We start from the raw sequence: 22,231 nt of genomic DNA on the forward strand, positions 1-22,231 counted from the left end.
TTGCAGTGTATAAGGAGACAAACAACAAACAATTTTTAATGAGCTGTAACAACAAACAATTTTTAATGAGCTGTGAAAAAAAGAGTGAACTATTTTCCAATGCTCATTAGACTGGCCCAAGCCAACCCCAGTGAATAGGCCATGTTGTATATGGTACATTCCACTCTCTTCTTGCGTGTGTAGGAGCTACCACTGTATTGTTCAGGGGGCCTGCACTTCTTCTGGGACAACAAGTTTGACCATGCCATGGTGGCCTTCCTGGACTGTGTGCAGCAGTTCAAGGAGGAGGTGGAGAAGGGAGACACGGGATTCTGCCTGTCCTACAGGTCAGTCAACTAGTCCAGCAGACATCATCGAATTATAATTGTAATCATCTATGGATTATGCCGAGAGACCAAGGATTAAGCTGTCAAAAGCTGACCAACTTCAGTTAACTGTGTAAATTTGGTATCATTTACATTTTAGTCATTTAGCAGACGCTCTTATCCAGAGCGACTTACAGTAGTGAATGCATACATTTCATACATTTTTTCTCCTACTGGTCCCCCGTGGGAATCGAACCCACAACCCTGGTGTTGCAAACACCATTTTTCCAAATCATAAAAAAATCACTCCTTTTCATATTCAGATTTCAGAAATACGTTCCCTTGTTTCTTAAAATTGTATTTATTCTACTTTCCTGCACTAGTAACACATCTAACAGAATGATTCAGATGAGTATTTGGATTTGATTTTATTGAGGTGTTTATACAGGTGTTTCTGTAGATTTGAGGAACTGCTGAACACTGTTGGTTTAGACGTTTCTGGATACAATACTGCCTCCTAGTAGTACTGCCTCTTATTGGAACCCTCACAGATTCCAAGGTAGAAGTCCTCATTTGAGCAGCAGGTGGTTTATCAGTCACTGTATGTCTGTCTGTTCAATACAAAATACAAAAGAGCGACAGACTCAGGTCCCTTGGTGCATCACACCACGGATCGCTTCACGTAGCCAGCCAGTACAGTGCCTTTGAGACGGTGCTTGGTGGAGTCATAGACCCCTCGTCTAGAGCTCTTGGAGGAGAGCTTGGCACAGATCTCGCTGTGTTTCTCCAGGCGACTAGGATCAAAGCACCGGCCGCAGTGCTCACACTGCTTCAGCTTGGAGTTGGCTGCACTCATCCCAAATCGACGTTTCAACACCACCTGAATGAATGGATGTTATCAGATGGGCCAAATAATGGGCAGCTTGGCAACAAAGATAAGATATACAATATTTACAAACCGGATGAGGCTGGTGGGAGGAGCTCATTGTAATGGGCTCATTGTAATGGTTGGAATAGAACAAAAGGAACGGTATCACACACATCAATCACATGGAAACCACGTTTGATTCCGATCAATTAATTTCATTCCAGCCATTACAACGATCCTATCCTCGTATAACTCCTCCCATCAGCCTCCTCTGATACAAACGCACGTGATCACCAACACTACACTAGATCAGCAGTTAGCATGGCTTTGGAATGTCAAGCTACTTTACCTGTCTGTCCTCCTTTTTCTCTTCCATGTTCAAACCCTTCTTGACTTCCTTTGGCTTGCTCACAGTGTATCTTGTGGCTGTCTGCTTTGGCTTACTTGCCACACTGCTTTCTTCTCCATTTCTCCTCACCTCTTTAATCCTTTCTTCCTCTTCTTCCTCTTCTTCGTTATCTCTTATCATCTCCCATAGGTCAGAATCCACCTTCATCAGGCAGATCTCCTGGATGAACTTCTCCACCTTTTTTCTCAACCGCACTTTTGCGTTTTTCTCCTCCAAAGCCTGAGCATCCATCTTGGCCCCACTCTTAATCAGTTTCAGTTCTTGGGTGACACTGATCAGCTTGGCCTTCATATATGCCATCACCTGCTCAGCCTCTGAGTTAAAGACGTCCCATACCATCTCATCGGGGCATGGCGGTAGATCCTGTACAGTTAGGGTCTGAGTCTTGAACTGAACGTGTTTCTTCACAACCTGCCTTCTGTACTTTGAAGCAGCAGGACGAGGGCTGCCCTCTGGTCTGACGGGCTGGAATGGCTTCTTCTTGGCATCATTGATTGGCACAGTGACTCTGGCTCTAATGGGAGGCAGTGGCATCTTGGCGACCATATTGGCTCCATGGACTGCCTTCAATGGCTTGGCACTATGGAGGTAGATGTCTTTCACCACGTAGGTTTGATCCCTCTTGGTACGGATGGGTTGCAGTGGCTTCCGAATTGGAGGAACAGTAGCCTTCCCTGACTGCTGAGATGTTGGAGCTACATGCAGTCCTTGACTCTTCCCATTGCAGATGGACTTCTTCTTCTGCAGTACTGGGATTCTGGAGGGAGGATGTGGTTTCTTTTCCATAGCCTTCAAACTGGCAAGTCGCTGCAGAGCACCCTTTCTTTCTTCAGTCAACTCCAGTACTGGTATTCTGGAGGTATTTAAACTGTTTTGTTTGAGCGCTGGAAGCTTCTCATTGGCCTTGGGTTGAGATGGCATGGCAGGCTGAATGGAGTTGCTACTGGCAGCTCCAAGGTTCCCTGTTAAAGCATTATCTTCCTGTAGCGGCTGCAAGAATCTCCTCATCATCAAGGAGATTGACAGTGGCCTTCTAACCTCGTTCTGCAACTAAGTTTTCGTCTAGTAGCACTTTCTATATTTACAGTGATCTACTGTGTTAACTATATCTCAGGAGGAATCTGCTTGATTGTCTTGGATACTAGTGTTCTATTTTCAGCAGTCAGACACCAGAATGTTCAAACAGAACATTTGGAATTTATTGATCAGTTGTGACATCATAATTGGTTCACAAATAATGAGATTTCTAGAATCTCAGACACTTATGTGGATGTGATGTCATAATATACCATAATATACAGCCCAAAATGGTGAATGTGACCTACCTGTGTTGAACTGCTTGCCCTCATCTCATATTTAAACATGCCACTTTTCTTTGAGGTGAAACATATTACTGAACTCTCTGAATTGTCAATTTAAAGACATTTTGACTATTTATTTATTACTAAATTTAGCTAACATAGTTAATTCAGAGATTATTTTTATTTCACCTTTATTTAACCAGGTAGGCAAGTTGAGAACAAGTTCTCATTTACAACTGGGACCTGGCCGAGATAAAGCAAAGCAGTTCGACACATATAACAACATAGAGGTGAAACATATTACTGAACTCTCTGAATTGTCAATTTAAAGACATTTTGCCAATTTATTCATTGCTAAATTTAGCTAACGTAGTTAATTCAGAGATTCTTACCTTTGCCTCGGCAGTCTCGTCCAGATCACCATGGCATTTGTAGTTCTTTGATAGCCACATTAGCAGCTAATTAGCAGTTCATTTTTGGGGGTTAAATACAGGCGACTAAGTCACCTTGTCCTACAGATATTTCCATGGTTATTAAAACATCACACAAGAGTAAGCCTACATGAAACACATCCCTTAATTTAAGTGTTTCTAAAATTCTCTATGGGGAGAATTGAATGTTGGAAAAAGGGTTGGAACCAGTGATTATTCCTTGTTTAACCGCTATGTTTTATGGGTATTATGACTCATACTGTGGTACTCCATTGTACTTACACAAATAATTGGAGTTGGTCAGCTTTTGACAGCTTAATCCTTTGTCTCTGCATGATCATTTGCCTCCAACTAGTCACTAGCATGAGAAATCTGCAGTTGATTTTGTCTTAGCGTACTAGCCTTAGATAAAAATAAATTGGGTGTTAGCAGCTGTAGATGTTGCACCAGTTTCTTTCATACCCCTCAAGAAATAAACACTTGGGGGTTTGAGTTTTAATGCACCTTTTTCTGTTATGGGTCAGGATGGATGTCGAGAAGGGCAAGATTGAGGACACAGGAGGCAGCGGCGGCTCCTACTCCATCAAGACCCAGTTCAACTCAGAGGAGCAGTGGACCAAGGCACTCAAGTTCATGTTGGCCAACCTCAAGTGGGGCCTGGCGTGGGTGTCGTCTCAGTTTTACAACAGATAGAGGAGGAAGATGAGGACTCACCCTGGGTGTGCACCTTGACAATGCTCTCCTTGCATCCCTATGATGTTTTGAGAGGGTGGGAAGAAGACTGGAGGAAGGACTTTTGAGATTCACCACTGGTGTGAGTTCCAATCCAATAAGTCTTGTTTCCTTGTTTGATTTCTATATTGACCATTTGAAAGGACAAGATTAAAAACGGTTAAATTATACACATTGAAGTCCACCTAGACTCGTATGTGTTATGAAGGGAGATATCTGAGACTTTTGGAGCACATTCCAGGATTGAGTCCTAATAGTAGCTAAGTGGATTCTAAACATAAATGGCAAGACTTCCCAATGGTTATCTAGCAAAGATCAACAATCAATTTGACAGAGCTTGAAGATTTTTTTTTTTATAATAATGGGCAAATATCATACAATCGAGGTGTACAAAACTCTGAGAGGCTTACCCAGAAAGACTCACAGCTGTAATTGCTGCCAAAGGGGATTATAACATGTATTGACTTAGAGGTGTGAATACTTATGTAAATTAGATATTGTATATTTTATTTTCAATAAATGTGCAAAAATGTCAAAAAAACATGTTTTCACATTATCATTATGGGGTCTTATGTGTAGATGGGTGAGAAAAAAATATATTTAATCCATTTTGAATTCAGGCTGTAACACAACAAAATGTGAATTGAGTCAAGTGGTATGACTACATTCTGAAGGCACTGTATCTGCACATATCTGACATAGCACAACATTATCAGGGACACTTTGGGCTTGTGAAGGCTATATTCAGAACTACTGGCAAAAAACAAAACAACAGTACAGAAGAATCATTTGTTAACACAATTTTTTTCTCCGAAAAATCTATTTTATCAATTAAATAATGGTTCTTATTCATTTACAACACAACAGTACAACAACAAATCAAAATACCCAAAAATGACTTTAAACATACATTTTAAATGCAATATATTTTTATTACTATTCTAAAGTAATTATATTCAATTAAAAACAGAAAAAAATAAGTCTTCAAAGGTGGCAGTCTCCATGTGATCTCATTTGGTGATTCAATATCTGCTGCTTTTATTCAACGTCACTTGGTTTAAGAAGTAGTCCTCGATCTTAATCGACACAAACCTCAGTGAGTCCGGAATGTGTGTAGCAGGGCTTCTCGGTTGCCTCGTAGTTGGATGCCTCAGTATTGTGAGATACAACTTCGGCTAGCTTGGTGTCGAATGGGTTCAATGCCACCTGGATGGCAGGCTCAGAGTCAGGCACAAGAAAGTTCTCTGGGATGCTAGGCAGAGGTGGCTCACACTCTCTCAGGCTGACGGCACTCTTTCCGGGTCTCTTTACCGTTTCAGATTTGTCCATGGTGGAGATTGACTCCTTTGACTTGTGCAACTCTTTTGCCGACATGTCAGAAATGTGGGCACACTGTGGTGTGGATGATGCCTGTTTCAAACCAAAGTGTGAAGATATGCTCTCCCGAACTCTGGACACCAGTGTCTGTGGTTCATCGGTGGCTGGTTGTCTTTTCTTCAGCCTGGCAGCGGCCATAGCATCAGATCTCCTTCTAGCCTCCTTGGAGATTCTCACAGCATCATAGAGAACCACTATTACGATGAAGCCATAGAAAAAGAGCCCCAAAATCAGGTTCACCTTCACAAGTGGCTCGGAGTAAGAAGGGTCGGTCAATATGTTGACTCTGGGTTTGATCTTCAGGGTGCTCTTCTGAGCTTTTGGAGCTGAAGCCTGAACATTTTCTTTGAAGACGTCATCGTCACCATGTAATGCTGTTTGCTTGTAAGCCAGTAGATAAGGAATAAGTTTCTCCACAATCTTCTGGGGGACTTTAGCTTTACCTGTGAAAGTATCATCTTTCACCCTCTCAAGTTGTTCCAGCATCTGGTCCACTTGCACCATTTTGGTCAGTTTTGCAACATTGGGGATGTCCTGAACAGGGTGGTCCTTCACTGGCATCAAAGGCTTGTGCTCTGGAACAGAAATCAGGGGCTCCACAAGCTCCGAGGGGTACTTGGCAATTTTGGAGGAATATCCTTTTGTCAACTGGCCCACATTACCTGGAGAAGAATCGTCTTTCACCCGTAAACTCTCAAGTTGTTCCAGCAATGTCTTAAAATTGGTCTCTTTTGTAGCGTCAGGGTTGTTCCGAACAGAGTGGTCCTTCACTGGCATCAAGGTCTTCTGGTCCGAAGACGAAGAAGCCAACACATTTGTAGCAGCAGGCGATAGGAGACAGAAAATAACAGCCAAAAATAGCATCTTCATGTTGCACAGCCCACCTTTCTGGGCGAGCTGTGCCATTTTGATGAAAGAAATTGTCTTTCAAAAGTAGGCAGTACAAATTACAAGTCAAACTACTAACTGGTCAGCTGTGCTTTGTAAAAGTGATTTGGGTTTACTGTTCACTGTCAAAGATACATAAGATATGGACCCAACATGATGTAATAGAAGAGTCGATTATGACATCAAGAGTTCCAGAATGTTGACAGTGGACAATCAACAACTCTGTAACCTGCTCTTCATTTTATTCATTAATTCAGATAATTAATTCATCTCTTTGGAGACATTTGGCAATTTGTTTGACGTGCAGTCCCTGTCCCTTAACGGCTTTCTCTGACAACTTTGGCAAATGCCCCTGTGACCTACAGCTCCTCGTATACTACCAGATCATGATATCTACGCTGGTGCTTGCGATGACCCAGCTAATTATGAGCTTTCTGACCAAGGGAGTGAGACACTTTTGGGCCTTCCTCATGGCCCGCACCACCCCCCTTGGAAACCAAATGTTTAAAAACAAGCTCTGATACTTTGGTCACGATGAAAGTATTTTTTTAAACCTCCTCGCTCTAGCTGGATGCATCAATATCTAGTTCATACACGCGTAATCTGAGAGAAGAATTACTGTCTTACCTCAATTAGCAACGAAATCCCTAGTTTGAACGCGACTGTTTTCTTGAAGCTGTACCACACCATTTTCCCTACATTTACCTCCACATTTACTTCCATGTGGGCCAGCTCCCTAGCAATTAGAATTCTAGCCAATGAGCTTCAGCCCCTCACAATTGAGTGACAGCTAGCAAGAGGTCTGCCCAGCTTTATCCAATGAGGTTGCAGGGCTAACAGCTCAGAGGACACAGCAGAGAGAGAGAGAAATTACTTGGTGCACATACTGTGCCTTCAGAAAGTATTCACACCCCTTGACTTTTGCCACATTTTGTTGTGTTACAGCCTGAATTTAAAATTGATTAAATTGAGATTTTGTATAACTGGCCTATACACAATACCTCATAATGTCAAAAGTGGAGTTCTGTTTTTTGAAATTTTTACAAATTAATTTCAAATGAAATGTCTTCAGTCAATAAGTATTCAACGCCTTTGTTATGACAAGCCAAAATAGGTTCAGGAGTAAAGTTTGCTTAACAAGCCATATAATAAGTTCATTGGACTGTGTTTGAAATAATAATGTTTAACATGATTTTTTAATTACTACCTCATCTCTGTACCCCACACATACAATTATCTGTAAGGTCCCTCAGTCGAGCAGTGAATTTCAAGCACAAATTCAACCACAAAGACCAGGGAGGTTTTCCAATGCCTCGCAAAGAAGGGCACCTATTGTTAGATGGGTAAAAATAGAAAAAGCAGACATTGAATATTCCTTTGAGCATGGTGAAGTTATTAATGACACTTTAGATGGTGTATCAATACACCGTCACTACAAAATACAGGCGTCCTTCCTAACTTAGTTGCTGGAGAGCAGTGTGGGAAAAGTACTGAAACGTCATACTTGAGTAAAAGTAAAGATACCTTAATAGAAAATGACTCAAGTAAAACTGAAAGTCACCCAGTAAAATACTACATGAGCAAAAGTCTAAAAGTATTTGGTTTAAAATATACTTAAGTTTCAAAAATTGCTCAAATGTACTTAAGTATAAAAAGTAAAAGTATTAATAATTTCAAATTCCTTATATTATGCAAACCAGCCAGCACAATTTATATTTTATTGTTTTATTTATGGATAGCCAGGAGCACACTACAACACTCTGACATTAATTTACAAACAAAGCATTTGTGTTTAGTGAGTCCACTAGATCAGAGGCTGTAGGGATGACCGGGGATGTTCTCTTGATAAGTGCGTGAATTGGACCATTTTCCTGACAAAATGTAAGTAGTACTTTTGGCTGTTAGGGAAAATGTATGGAGTAAAAAGTACATTCTTTTCTTTAGGAATGTAGTGAAGTAAAAGTAAAAGTTTCAAAAATATCAATAGTAATGTACAGATACCCACAAAAACTCCTTAAGTAGTACTTTAAAGTAGTTTTACTTAACTACTTTACACCACTGCTGGAGAGGAAGTAAACTGCTCAGGAATTTCACCATGAGGCCAATGGTGACTTTAAAACAGTTACAGAGTTGAATGGCTGTGATGGAGGATGGATCAACAACATTGTAGTTACTCCACAATACTAACCTAATTGACAGAGTGAAAAGAAGGAAGACAGTACAGAATAAAAAATATTCCAGAACATGCATCCTGTTTGCAACAAGGCACTGAAGTAATACTGCAAAACATGTGGCAAAGCAATTCACTTTTTGTCCCTAATACATGCGTTATATTTGGGGCAAATCCAATACAGCACATTACTGAGTACCACGCTCCATATTTTCAAGCATAGTGGTGGCTGCATCATGTTATGGGTATGCTTGTAATAGTTAAGGACTGGGGAGTTTTTCAGGATAAAAAAGAAAGGGAATGGAGCTAAGCACAGGCAAAATCCTAGAGAAAAACCTGGTTCCGTTAGACACTGGGAAATTAATTCACCATTCAGCAGGACAATAACCTACAACACAAGGCCAAATCTATACTGGAGTGTCACGTCCTGGCCAGTATAAGGGTTAATTAGTATTGTAGTTTGGTCAGGACGTGGCAGAGGGTTTTTGTTTTATGTGGTTCAGGGTGGTGCGTTTGTTTAAAGGGTGTTTGATTTAGTATTTCCGGGTGTTTGGTTGATGGTCTATGTTTATGTATTTCTATGTGTAGTCTGGTGAGTGTGTTTCTATGTTGTGTTGATTGGGGTTGGGACTCTCAGTTGAAGGCAGGTGTTGTCTATCTGCCTTTGATTGAGAGTCCCATATATTAGGGTGTGTTTGTGTTTGTTATTGGTGGGTGATTGTTCTGTGTATAGCCTTGTGCCTTACCAGACTGTTTTTGTCGATCGTATTTCGTTTTGTTATTTTTTGTATGTTCATTTTGAAAATAAATAAACCTCGAGATGAGCCTACACGTACCTGCTGCGTTTTGGTCTACCTTGTCAGACGACGATTTCGCATTATCGTCAGAAGACGAAGACAGCCGTGACAGAATCACCCACCAACTATGGACCAAGCAGCAGAGGAAGGAGCAGAGGGACTTCGAGTTGGACTGGCGGGAGAAGTGGACCTGGGAGGAAGTTCTAGACGGGGCCGGACCTTGGCACCAGGCTGGGGATTATCGCCGCCCGCAGTGGGAAATTGAGGCAGCCAAGGCAGAGAGGCGGAGGTACGAGGCCATGGATGCGCTGAGGGAGAAGCACGAGAGGCACCCCCAAGAAATTGTTTTGGGGGGGCACACGGGTAGTTTGGCTAGGCGTAGGAAGAGCCGGAAGCCAGCTACCCGTGGTTATATGGAGGAGCGTATGGGGTGGAGAGCGCTATGTTTCGCTGAGAAGCGCACTATCTCACCCATACGCACGCACAGTCCGGTGCGAGTTATTCCAGCCCCTCGCAGGTGCCGTGCTAGAGCGGGCATCCAGCCTGGTAGGAGGATGCCTGCGCAGCGCATCTGGTCGCCGGTACGCCTCCGAGGACCAGGCTACCCAACTCCCGCTCTACGCACTGCTACCATCAGGCCCCTGCACAGCCCAGTCTGCCCTGTACGAGCACCCCGCTCGTACAGGGCTACTAGTTCCATCCAGCCAAGGCGGGTTGTGCAGGAGGTAAGATCTAGACCGGCTGTGCGCCTCCATAGCCATGGGTTTCCAGCTCCTGTCTCTCGTGCGGACCCGGAAGTGCGTCAACCCAGTCCGACTCGTCCTGTTCCCGCTCCCCGCACTAGCCTTCAAGTGCGTAAACCCAGCCTCACCAGTCAACAGTCGTCAGAGCTGCCCGCCAGTCAACAGTCGTCAGAGCTGCCCGCCAGTCAACAGTCGTCGGAGTTGCCCGCCAGTCAACAGTCGTCGGAGCTGCCCGCCAGTCAACAGTCGTCGGAGCTGCCCGCCAGTCAACAGTCGTCGGAGCTGCCCGCCAGTCAACAGTCGCCGGAGTGGCCAGACTGCGCTGAACTGCCGGAGTGGCCAGACTGCGCTGAACTGCCGGAGTGGCCAGACTGCGCTGAACTGCCGGAGTGGCCAGACTGCGCTGAACTTCCGGAGTGGCCAGACTGCGCTGAACTTCCGGAGTGGCCAGACTGCCCTGAACTGCCGGAGTGGCCAGACTGCCCTGAACTGCCGGAGTGGCCAGACTGCCCTGATCTGCCGGAGTGGCCAGACTGCCCTGATCTGCCGGAGTGGCCAGACTGCCCTGATCTGCCGGAGTGGCCAGACTGCCCTGATCTGCCGGAGTGGCCAGACTGCCCTGATCTGCCGGAGTGGCCAGACTGCCCTGATCTGCCGGAGTGGCCAGACTGCCCTGATCTGCCGGAGTGGCCAGACTGCCCTGATCTGCCGGAGTGGCCAGACTGCCCTGAACTGCCGGAGTGGCCAGACTGCCCAGACTGTCCCGAGTGGCCAGACTGCCCAGACTGTCCCGAGTGGCCAGACTGCCCAGACTGTCCCGAGTGGCCAGACTGCCCAGACTGTCCCGAGTGGCCAGACTGCCCAGACTGTCCCGAGTGGCCAGACTGCCCAGACTGTCCCGAGTTGCCAGACTGCCCAGACTGTCCCGAGTTGCCAGACTGCCCAGACTGTCCCGAGTTGCCAGACTGCCCAGACTGTCCCGAGTTGCCAGACTGCCCAGAGCTGCCAGACTGCCCAGGCTGTCCCGAGCTGACAGACTGCCCAGACTGCCCCGAGCTGCCAGACTGCACCGAGCTGCCAGACTGCCCCGAGCGGCCAGACTGGCCAGACTGCCCCGAACTGCCAGAGTGGCCCGACTGCCTGGAACGGCCAGAACCGGAGCCACCTCCTGATATAGGTGGGTTGGGGAGGGGGGGTGTAGCACAGTGCCGTCGTTGACGGCAGCCACCCTCCCTTCCCTCCCTTTAGAAAGGGGGACATTTTTTTGTTGTTGTTGTTTGGGGTTGTTGTTTTTTGTTTTTAAGGTGCTTCCGGGGTTAGCACCTTTAAGGGGGGGGTACTGTCACGTCCTGGCCAGTATAAGGGTTAATTAGTATTGTAGTTTGGTCAGGACGTGGCAGAGGGTTTTTGTTTTATGTGGTTCAATGTGGTGCGTTTGTTTAAAGGGTGTTTGATTTAGTATTTCCGGGTGTTTGGTTGATGGTCTATGTTTATGTATTTCTATGTGTAGTCTGGTGAGTGTGTTTCTATGTTGTGTTGATTGGGGTTGGGACTCTCAGTTGAAGGCAGGTGTTGTCTATCTGCCTTTGATTGAGAGTCCCATATATTAGGGTGTGTTTGTGTTTGTTATTGGTGGGTGATTGTTCTGTGTATAGCCTTGTGCCTTAGCAGACTGTTTTTGTCGATCATATTTCGTTTTGTTATTTTTTGTATGTTCATTTTGAAAATAAATAAACCTCAAGATGAGCCTGCCGTACCTGCTGCGTTTTGGTCTACCTTGTCAGACGACGATTTCGCATTATCGTCAGAAGACGAAGACAGCCGTGACATGGAGTTGCTTATGTAACAATTGCTAAACACTATGTTTAAGCTTAAACTCTATTGGACCAGTTAGGTTCACTACTGGAGCAGTAGGGAGAAATGAAAACTACATAACTGAATAATTTAGAAAAAGAATGCCGGCTTGTATTTTGTAAACAAAAATACTTACAAAAAAAATGAATCACCTTGAGGAAATATTGATATGTGAAATTTGTACAATGAGCTCAATATGAATGAAATACATCAATAGTACAATAGACTTAGATACCGGCCATATATCCTGCCTATAGTTTACTAGGGTGCACCCAACTCTATCTTAATCTGAGGGTCTCTCAGATTTCAATGGTCAAAGTTCAATAGCAATACAATAAACATGAATCCACAGAAAAACACAACCCAATTCACAAATACTGACTTATAAACCACTATGAAATGGGTCAAATAAAAAAAAGAATAAAATAAATATATGGCAAGACTTCACAATGGTTGTCTATCAATGATCAACAATCAATTTGACGGGGGAACAAAATGGCGCCGTAGAGAGAACACGGTGTTTCAGCGAGCTCACGCGGTATTCGTAAATTTATATTCTTACATTAATCTCCTAGCTTGAGAAAGTGGTAGAATTGGCTAAATAAGTCACCCTACAATGATTCTTGGCGACTATTTCTCAAAAATCATGCCCAACAGAGCTACTAAGAACTCGACCAAAACCACCATCCCTGTAGAGGTGCAGGAGGAGCTAGCTAACGTTAGCGAATCTAACAACATTGCGGATCCAGGCACAATGGACCTGGTGATTCAAAGGATGACAGATAACATTACTAAAGTGATCGTTGTTAAGATAAGAACGGTCCTGGAAGCAATAGCAGGCCATTCAGCTGAACTACAGAGGGTTGTCAAACGTGTTGATGAGGCGGAAGGAAGAATTGCTACTGTGGAAACTTCAACTACATCCATGGACACTAAGATAAAAGCACTTGAGAAGCAGGGGCGCGAAATGGCGGAGCACATTGACGACTTGGATAATCGAGGACGCAGATGCAATATCCGTGCTGTGGGACTCCCGGAAAATTCTGAAGGGACACGTTCAGTAAAATGTTTTGAGGAATGGATCCCTGGCTACCTACAAATGGACACTAAGGCTGGTCGTGTGAAGCTAGACAGAGCACATCGCTCTCAAGCACCGATACCCAGTCCCAATCAGCGCCCACGACCAGTGGTTATAAAGTTCCACAACTTTACCGACAAGCAGCGCGTCATGGATGCGGCTAGAAACACCGGTTCTGACGGTAGTCAACGTAAAGGTCCAAAGGTCTCATTCTTCAATGATTATTCCACAGCGGTTGTACGAAGGCGCAAAGCGTTTGATGAGGTGAAGGCTCGACTCAAGAGAATGAAGATCGACTACGCACTGCTGTACCCGGCCACATTGAAGATTATGGTCTACGGATCGCCTAAAAAACTCTACACATCTGAAGAGGCTGCTGCGTTTATTGACTCTCTCGGGTAAATAACCTTAAGCTGCACCTCCGCAGCATTGGATAACGTCTTATTTTATTTTGAATCTGATCATGAAACAGTGATGTAAGTTCTCATGTGCTCCTGTTCAGTAATATTCGTATCGGTATTATTTTTCTTGCTAAAGTAACTGCCGCCGTAGCTCAGACTGAGATATGTGTGAACCTATATTGGTGCCCAGGCTTGGTTTTAGGTGGAAGAGCCTCAATCTTCTATTGATTTTAATTTCCACATATATAAAGGATGAGGCTATTGAGTGGCAATGCGGACTTAAGAGTCTACATTGGAAAGTTGAAATCCCCTGCATGTTAGCTAGTGGGAAAACCCCCTTTTGGATTTTTACATGTTTAATTTTGGGGTTTTGTATAGTTCGAGTTCAGGGTTCATATCGTTTGTTTACGCTCAGTGAGATAGAGGAGAGTTCAACACATGGAAAAAGGTACCACCCCATTTTTACAGTAGGATTCAGTCTGAATATTGAATGGTCAAAGCGCAATGGCAGGTAACAGACTACGTGTATGTACTTGGAACATTAGAGGGAGCCATAACCCCATTAAAAGGAAGAAGATACTATCCTTTTTGAAAAAAGAAAATATTGATATTGCCCTGTTACAAGAAACCCATTTGAATGATAAGGAGCATCTGAAATTACAACAAGGGGGGTTTGGTCAAGTGTTTTTCTCATCATTTACATCCAGAAGTAGAGGTGTAGCAATTCTTGTGAAAAAGAACCTACCACTTAAGGTCTTGAAGTGTGTGAAAGATAAATTGGGTCGCTTTGTTATAATTAATGGTACTTTACAAGGGCAGAGCATTTCCATAATGAATATTTACTTCCCCCCTGCCCACCCCCCTGACTTCCTCACTAAGGTATTTCTAGACTTTTCAGAATTAAACTCAGACACTGCAGTGGTCGGAGGGGATTTTAATTGTTTGTTGAACCCCCTTATTGATAAGCTTCCCAGTGGTATAGCCTCACTCTCTCCTCAAGCTAAGTCACTTACAGCCATTTGTGATGATCTGGGGTATGCTGATGTTTGGAGAGCTTTTCATCCCTCCAACAGAGTTCACTTTTTTCTCTGCACCTCATGGATGTTAGACTAGAATAGATTACTTTTTTATGCCCAGGACGTCGCTGCAGTCTGTTTTATCCGCTAGGATAGGAAGCATAGTCATATCTGATCATGCGGAGGTGATCCTGGACATAAAACTCAACGGGGCATTCAATCAGTCAAGACATTGGAGGTTGAATACAACCATTCTTAAAGACCATACATTCACATCATATTTTATTACAGAGTTTAAAGCATTTTTCTCTATTAACTCTCAATCAACAGATAACCCCTCACTCCTTTGGGAAACCTGTAAGGCGTACGCCAGGGGTCTGATTATGTCATACGCAGCCACTAAGAGGCGGAAAAAGCGTGAAAAGCAAAAAACACTAGAGGGTGAATTGGGAACTAAAGAGAAGGACTACATTAAAACTCCCACTCCTGCCCTATTAAAGGAAATATCAGTCATTAGATCAACGCTGGACTCCCTCCTAACACAGGACGCTGAAAAGAAAATGAGATTTGTCAAGCAAAAGCTATATGAACATGGCGATAAGCCAGGAAAGTACTTGGCGTACCTAGCTAAAAAGAGAGCTGACTCACAGTCAATTGCGGCTATTACTGATTCTGATGGCAATCATTTATATGAAAATAAATTGATAAATGACTCATTTAAGACATTTTATGCAAATCTTTACGCCTCAGAACTGCCAAATGACGCACCCAAGTTAATGGAGAACTTCTTTTCTAAGATTGAGCTCCCTACTATCTCCGAAGAACAGAAGTCTCTCCTTAATGCCCCTATTACTGAGGAAGAGATAATGTCCACAATTAAGAATCTGCAAAATGGTAAGGCCCCAGGACCGGACGGGTTTTGTAGTTCTATAAAGAGTTCCATGGCCTGATCCTTGAGCCATTGCGTGATATGTTTAACCACTCATTTTCAAATGACCAGCTCCCCCAAACGCTGTGAGAAGCCAACATATCACTTATTCTCAAAAAGGGAAAATGTCCGGAGTCTTGTTCCTCGTACAGACCAATTTCCCTTCTGAATGTGGATAGAAAATTGCTTTCTAAAATTCTAGCCACAAGATTAGAGGACTCACTGCCACTAATTGTGAAAGGAGACCAAACTGGCTTCATTAAGGGACGTAGGTCATGTAACAATGTCAGACGGCTCCTTAATGTAATTGAAGTCTACCAACAAAGTGCTATGGATGGTCTTGTGCTCTCCCTAGATGCTGAGAAAGCATTTGATCGTGTGGAGTGGTCCTACCTATTCTTTGCTCTAAATAAATTTGGTCTGGGGGACAACTTTATAAAATGGGTGAAAGTTTTATATGATGATCCTCAGGCTGCTGTCCTTACTAATGGACTACGGTCAAATAGCTTCTCTATACACAGAGGTACCAGACAGGGCTGTCCTCTGTCCCCCCTCCTATTTGCACTTGTTATGGAACCACTGGCCGAGGCCATCAGGGTAACGCCTGCTATACAGGGGCTGCTCATTGGTGATGTTCACCATAAAATAAGCTTGTATGCTGATGATGTCCTGATATTTATTTCTAATCCCGAGACTTCAATCACATCTCTGATTAACACTATTGAGTTATTCAGCGAATTCTCAGGCTACAAGATTAACCTAACTAAATCAGAGGCTATGCCACTTGGTAACCTTCACTCTGTACCTAACACTTCTCCCCCTTCCCTTTTAAATGGTCTCCCTCAGGTTTTACGTATCTGGGTATATTTGTAACTCCTAAATTCCAACAAATGTACAAAGCCAATTTTGTTCCCTTGTTTGACACAATAAGACAGGATCTGGAGCGCGATTTCATGGTTGGGTAGAATATCCCTCTTGAAAATGAACATTTTACCTAGGCTACTTTACCCAATCCAAATGATCCCAGTATTACTCTCCAATAAGGTAATAAAGGATGTAAATGGATGGCTAAGTTCCTTTATATGGAGTAAACGCAAGCCAAGACTTAAGATGGCAATATTGCAGCTGCCAAATTCTATGGGTGGCTTGGATCTGCCCAATATCAGGCTCTATCAGTGGTGTGCCCACCTATGTTATATCTCGGACTGGATCACAAATGATGACTCCTCTATTTGGTTAGACATTGAGACTTCTCTTTCAAAATACCCTTTACAGGACCTTTTGTTTTTCACAAGTTTCAAGTCTGTAAAAGATCTCTGTAACAACCCCATTACACTTAACACACTCAAAGTATGGAGGTCAGTCCAACGTTTCCTGGGAAGGTCCAAACTAACCTCTGCTCTTACCCCAATTCTTAACAACCCAGATTTTGTCCCAGGATTGCTGGATGCTGGCTTTAACGTTTGGCTTAATAAGGGCATACGCAGACTAAATGACTTATTTGCGGATAAGATTTTATTGTCATTTGAGCAGATGGTCGAGAAATATCAACTCCCAAAGCAGGACTTTTTCCGTTTCCTACAAGTAAGACACTATATTCTGAAGAGCACCACCTTAATTGGTAACCCTGATATGTCTGTCATTGAAAGAATGCTTTTTTTCCCCACAAAGGAAAATGTCTGTAAGTCTGTTTTATGATGCTTTTAAGGTCCTTTTCCGCTGTCGACACACAGAGGGTGAAACAAGTGTGGGAGAAAGAACTGTCTGTTACCATTGACGAAGAGATGTGGGAGGACATTTGGAAATATGCAAAAACAATATCTATATGTAATCGTACTAGAGCAATTCAATTAAGAATAATACACAGATTGCATATATCCCCAAATCGCAGACATGCATTTAGCCCCGCTTCCTCCTCTCCTCAGTGTCTCAAATGTAAAACTGATACAGGCACCCTAACACATTGTTTATGGTCATGTCCCAAAATACAAAGATATTGGTCTGGTGTTCTGCAAGAGATTGAAAAGATCCTAGGGGTCGATCTAGAATTGGACCCAGTTTCTCTACTGTTAGGTCTCCCTAGTAGGCATGTAACTTCTGTGGGTAAGTGGAGGCTTTACAACATCCTCACCTTCGCAGCGAGGAAAAACATACTTTTACAGTGGATTAGTGATAAGGTTCCCTCTATTAAAGATTGGCATAAGATACTATTTGAATGGGTGCCACTGGAATATCTGACATGTACATTGCACTCTAAGACAGATCAGTTCTACAAAGTATGGGAACCTTACCTAAATTACCTAGAACCTGAAGTATCAGCTATTATGCTGCAAGGATTCTCTTAGAATGGTGATCTATGTATTCCAGAATTACACTGTACGGTCCGTGTGGGGAACTCAACTTCTTGGTTTAAACTGAGCATTTTATTTTATTTTATTTATTTATTATGTCTTTATTGTTATTTTTTTCTGTTTATGTTTGTTTAAAATGTATGTATTGAGAGATGCAATGAGGGGGTGGGGTGAGAGAAGCGGGGAGAGGGAAATGGTGGGTGTGTGTACGTGCGTGCATACATACGGATATGTGTAAGCGAGTGCTGTTTTTTTTGCCTTGTCTTTGTTGTTGTATCTCTTAATATGGGTGAAAATTGTGAAACTCCAATATAAAATACTGTTACAAAAAAAAAAAAAAACAATTTGACAGAGCTTGAAGATTTTTTTTATAATAATGGGCAAATATCGTACAATCGAGGTGTACAAAACTCTGAGAGGCTTACCCAGAAAGACTCACAGCTGTAATTGCTGCCAAAGGGGATTATGACATGTATTGACTTAGGGGTGTGAATACTTATGTAAATTAGATATTGTATATTTTATTTTCAATAAATGTGCAAAAATTTCAAAAAAACATGTTTTCACATTATCATTATGGGGTCTTATGTGTAGATGAGTGAGAAAAAAATATATTTAATCCATTTTGAATTCAGGCTGTAACACAACAAAATGTGAACTGAGTCAAGTGGTATGAATACATTCTGAAGGCACTGTATCTGCACATATCTGACATAGCACAACATTATCAGGAACACTTTGGGCTTGTGAGGGCTATATTTAGAACTACTGGCAAAAAACAAAACAACAGTACAGAAGAATCATTTGTTAAACAATTTTTTTCTCCGAAAAATCTATTTTATCAATTAAATAATGGTTCTTATTCATTTACAACACAACAGTACAACAACAAATCAAAATATTAATTTACAAACAGAAAAAATAAGTCTTCAAAGGTGGCAGTCTCCATGTGATCTCATTTGGTGATTCAATATCTGCTGCTTTTATTCAATGTCACTTGGTTTAAGAAGTAGTCCTCGATCTTAATCGACACAAACCTCAGTGAGTCCGGAATGTGTGTAGCAGGGCTTCTCGGTTGCCTCGTAGTTGGATGCCTCAGTATTGTGAGATACAACTTCGGCTAGCTTGGTGTCGAATGGGTTCAATGCCACCTGGATGGCAGGCTCAGAGTTAGGCACAAGAAAGTTCTCTGGGATGCTAGGCAGAGGTGGGTCACACTCTCTCAGGCTGACGGCACTCTTTCCGGGTCTCTTTACCGTTTCAGATTTGTCCATGGTGGAGATTGACTCCTTTGACTTGTGCAACTCTTTTGCCGACATGTCAGAAATGTGGGCACACTGTGGTGTGGATGATGCCTGTTTCAAACCAAAGTGTGAAGATATGCTCTCCCGAACTCTGGACACCAGTGTCTGTGGTTCATCGGTGGCTGGTTGTCTTTTCTTCAGCCTGGCAGCGGCCATAGCATCAGATCTCCTTCTAGCCTCCTTGGAGATTCTCACAGCATCATAGAGAACCACTATTACGATGAAGCCATAGAAAAAGAGCCCCAAAATCAGGTTCACCTTCACAAGTGGCTCGGAGTAAGAAGGGTCGGTCAATATGTTGACTCTGGGTTTGATCTTCAGGGTGCTCTTCTGAGCTTTTGGAGCTGAAGCCTGAACATTTTCTTTGAAGACGTCATCGTCACCATGTAATGCTGTTTGCTTGTAAGCCAGTAGATAAGGAATAAGTTTCTCCACAATCTTCTGGGGGACTTTAGCTTTACCTGTGAAAGTATCATCTTTCACCCTCTCAAGTTGTTCCAGCATCTGGTCCACTTGCACCATTTTGGTCAGTTTTGCAACATTGGGGATGTCCTGAACAGGGTGGTCCTTCACTGGCATCAAAGGCTTGTGCTCTGGAACAGAAATCAGGGGCTCCACAAGCTCCGAGGGGTACTTGGCAATTTTGGAGGAATATCCTTTTGTCAACTGGCCCACATTACCTGGAGAAGAATCGTCTTTCACCCGTAAACTCTCAAGTTGTTCCAGCAATGTCTTAAAATTGGTCTCTTTTGTAGCGTCAGGGTTGTTCCGAACAGAGTGGTCCTTCACTGGCATCAAAGTCTTCTGGTCCGAAGACGAAGAAGCCAACACATTTGTAGCAGCAGGCGATAGGAGACAGAAAATAACAGCCAAAAATAACATCTTCATGTTGCACAGCCCACCTTTCTGGGCGAGCTGTGCCATTTTGATGAAAGAAATTGTCTTTCAAAAGTAGGCAGTACAAATTACAAGTCAAACTACTAACTGGTCAGCTGTGCTTTGTAAAAGTGATTTGGGTTTACTGTTCACTGTCAAAGATACATAAGATATGGACCCAACATGATGTAATAGAAGAGTCGATTATGACATCAAGAGTTCCAGAATGTTGACAGTGGACAATCAACAACTCTGTAACCTGCTCTTCATTTTATTCATTAATTCAGATAATTAATGAATCTGTAAGGTCCCTCAGTCGAGCAGTGAATTTCAAGCACAAATTCAAGCACAAAGACCAGGGAGGGTTCCAATGCCTCGCAAAGAAGGGCACCTATTGTTAGATGGGTAAAAATAGGAAAAGCAGACATTGAATATTCCTTTGAGCATGGTGAAGTTATTAATGACACTTTAGATGGTGTATCAATACACCGTCACTACAAAATACAGGCGTCATTCCTAACTTAGTTGCTGGAGAGCAGTGTGGGAAAAGTACTGAAACGTCATACTTGAGTAAAAGTAAAGATACCTTAATAGAAAATGACTCAAGTAAAACTGAAAGTCACCCAGTAAAATACTACATGAGCAAAAGTCTAAAAGTATTTGGTTTAAAATATACTTAAGTTTCAAAAGTAAAAGTATTAATAATTTCAAATTCCTTATATTATGCAAACCAGCCAGCACAATTTATATTTTATTGTTTTATTTACGGATAGCCAGGAGCACACTACAACACTCTGACATTAATTTACAAACAAAGCATTTGTGTTTAGTGAGTCCGCTAGATCAGAGGCTGTAGGGATGACCAGGGATGTTCTCTTGATAAGTGCGTGAATTGGACCATTTTCCTGACAAAATGTAAGTAGTACTTTTGGCTGTCAGGGAAAATGTATGGCGTAAAAAGTACATTATTTTCTTTAGGAATGTAGTGAAGTAAAAGTAAAAGTTTCAAAAATATCAATAGTAGTGACCATTGACCTCATGGTGAAATCCTTGAGCGTTTTCCTTCCTCTCCGGCAACTGAGTTAGGAAGGACACCAATGTCTTGGTACTGACTGGGTATATTGATACACCATCCAAAGTGTAATTATCAACTTCACCATGCTCAAAGGGATATTCAACGTATGTTTGTTTTGTTACCCACCTACCAATAGGTGCACTGCTTTGCGAGGCTTGGGAAAACCTCCCTGGTGTTTGTGGTTGAATCTGTGTTTGAAATTCACTGCTCATCTGAGGGACCTTACAATTATCTGTATGGGCCGGGTACAGAGATGAGGTCGTAATTCAAAAATCCTGTTAAACACTTATCAGATGAGTCCATGCAATTTGTGACTTGTTAAGCACATTTTTACTCCTGAACATCATGCTTGCCATAACAAAGGGATTGAATACGTATTTACACAATACTTTCAATTCATTAATTTGTAAAAATCTCTATAAACATAATTCCACTTTCACATTATGGGGGATTGTGTGTAGGCCAGTGAAACTCAATTTAATCCATACAACAAAATGTGGAAAAAGTCAAGTGGTGTGAATACTTTCTGAAGGCACTTTTAGATTGGCTCTTCAGGCAGTCATTGTGTTGCTAGCCTTGTACGTAGCACGTAGCTAGCTCTGTATGGCTGTGTATATTTGAGTATTACCAGTTAGGCTATTCTGCTTTTCTCTGGTAAACAACACACCTATGCTCAAGCGTGAAATCATGTTTCACAATATACTAAAATAACTTTGCTATTATTTAAGTCATGTTGGAATTTAGAATGTTACACTGCACAATTTGCAATGAATGAGAATTATCTTTGACGTAACTCCTTGCTAACGAACCACAAAGTTATACCAAAAGTCGGTTAAATAGTTTATATGCATTTCTATTAAGTCTCTCCCTCTCCATTTTGGGGGAAAGCCTCATGAAAAAAAGATGGACAACCATCCAAATAACAAAGTAAACTCCCAGTCCAATATCCAAGAAAATATTTAAATCTGATCAAATCAGTTAAAAGTGATGATCCTAGTGAAAATTATTTCTTTCTTTCACTTGACAGTTAGACGTGTGTAAAACGTAACATTGTTGTATCAGCCAGGCATGCCTTCAACTTTGGTCATCAAAAATAGAAACTCCCCCTTCATTTGTGCCCTTCAAAAAGAGGGAGGGGGGCAATTGATTCTATTATTGGGAAATATATAGAGTTCAACTTATGATACAACTCAAGCAATAATTTATAAAAAAGCCTTTCTCTCAAAATATCTAATGGAATGGATACGTAAGAAAATGGTGCCGACAGATAGGGCTGCAATGCTTCTAGCTTACAAGCATTTCGCTACACCCGCAATAACATCTGCTA

The 22,231-nt window shown here is 42.5% G+C and overlaps 1 protein-coding gene across 1 annotated transcript; it reads right to left on the reverse strand.

Moving 5' to 3' along the window:
- Positions 1–629: 629 nt before the first annotated feature.
- LOC115163317 (uncharacterized) lies at positions 630–2,590 on the reverse strand. The gene is made up of 2 exons (XM_029715101.1): positions 1,523–2,590; positions 630–1,185 (listed from the first exon to the last, which is right to left on the reverse strand). Exons 1-2 carry the CDS (start codon positions 2,588–2,590, stop codon positions 967–969), a joined length of 1,287 nt encoding a protein of 428 aa, XP_029570961.1. The 3' UTR covers positions 630–966.
- Between the last annotated feature and the right edge of the window lie 19,641 nt (positions 2,591–22,231).

This window comes from Salmo trutta, chromosome 2 (assembly GCF_901001165.1).
Source record: "Salmo trutta chromosome 2, fSalTru1.1, whole genome shotgun sequence".
Classification (NCBI taxonomy): Eukaryota; Metazoa; Chordata; class Actinopteri; order Salmoniformes; family Salmonidae; genus Salmo; species Salmo trutta.

Coding starts and splice junctions, on each gene's coding strand:
- LOC115163317 (XM_029715101.1), bottom strand. CDS start 2,590: ATGAGGAGATTCTTGCAGCCGCTACAGGAAGATAATGCTTTAACAGGG. Junction 1,186..1,522: donor AGAAAAAGGAGGACAGACAG/GTAAAGTAGCTT, acceptor CCATTCATTCAG/GTGGTGTTGAAACGTCGATT.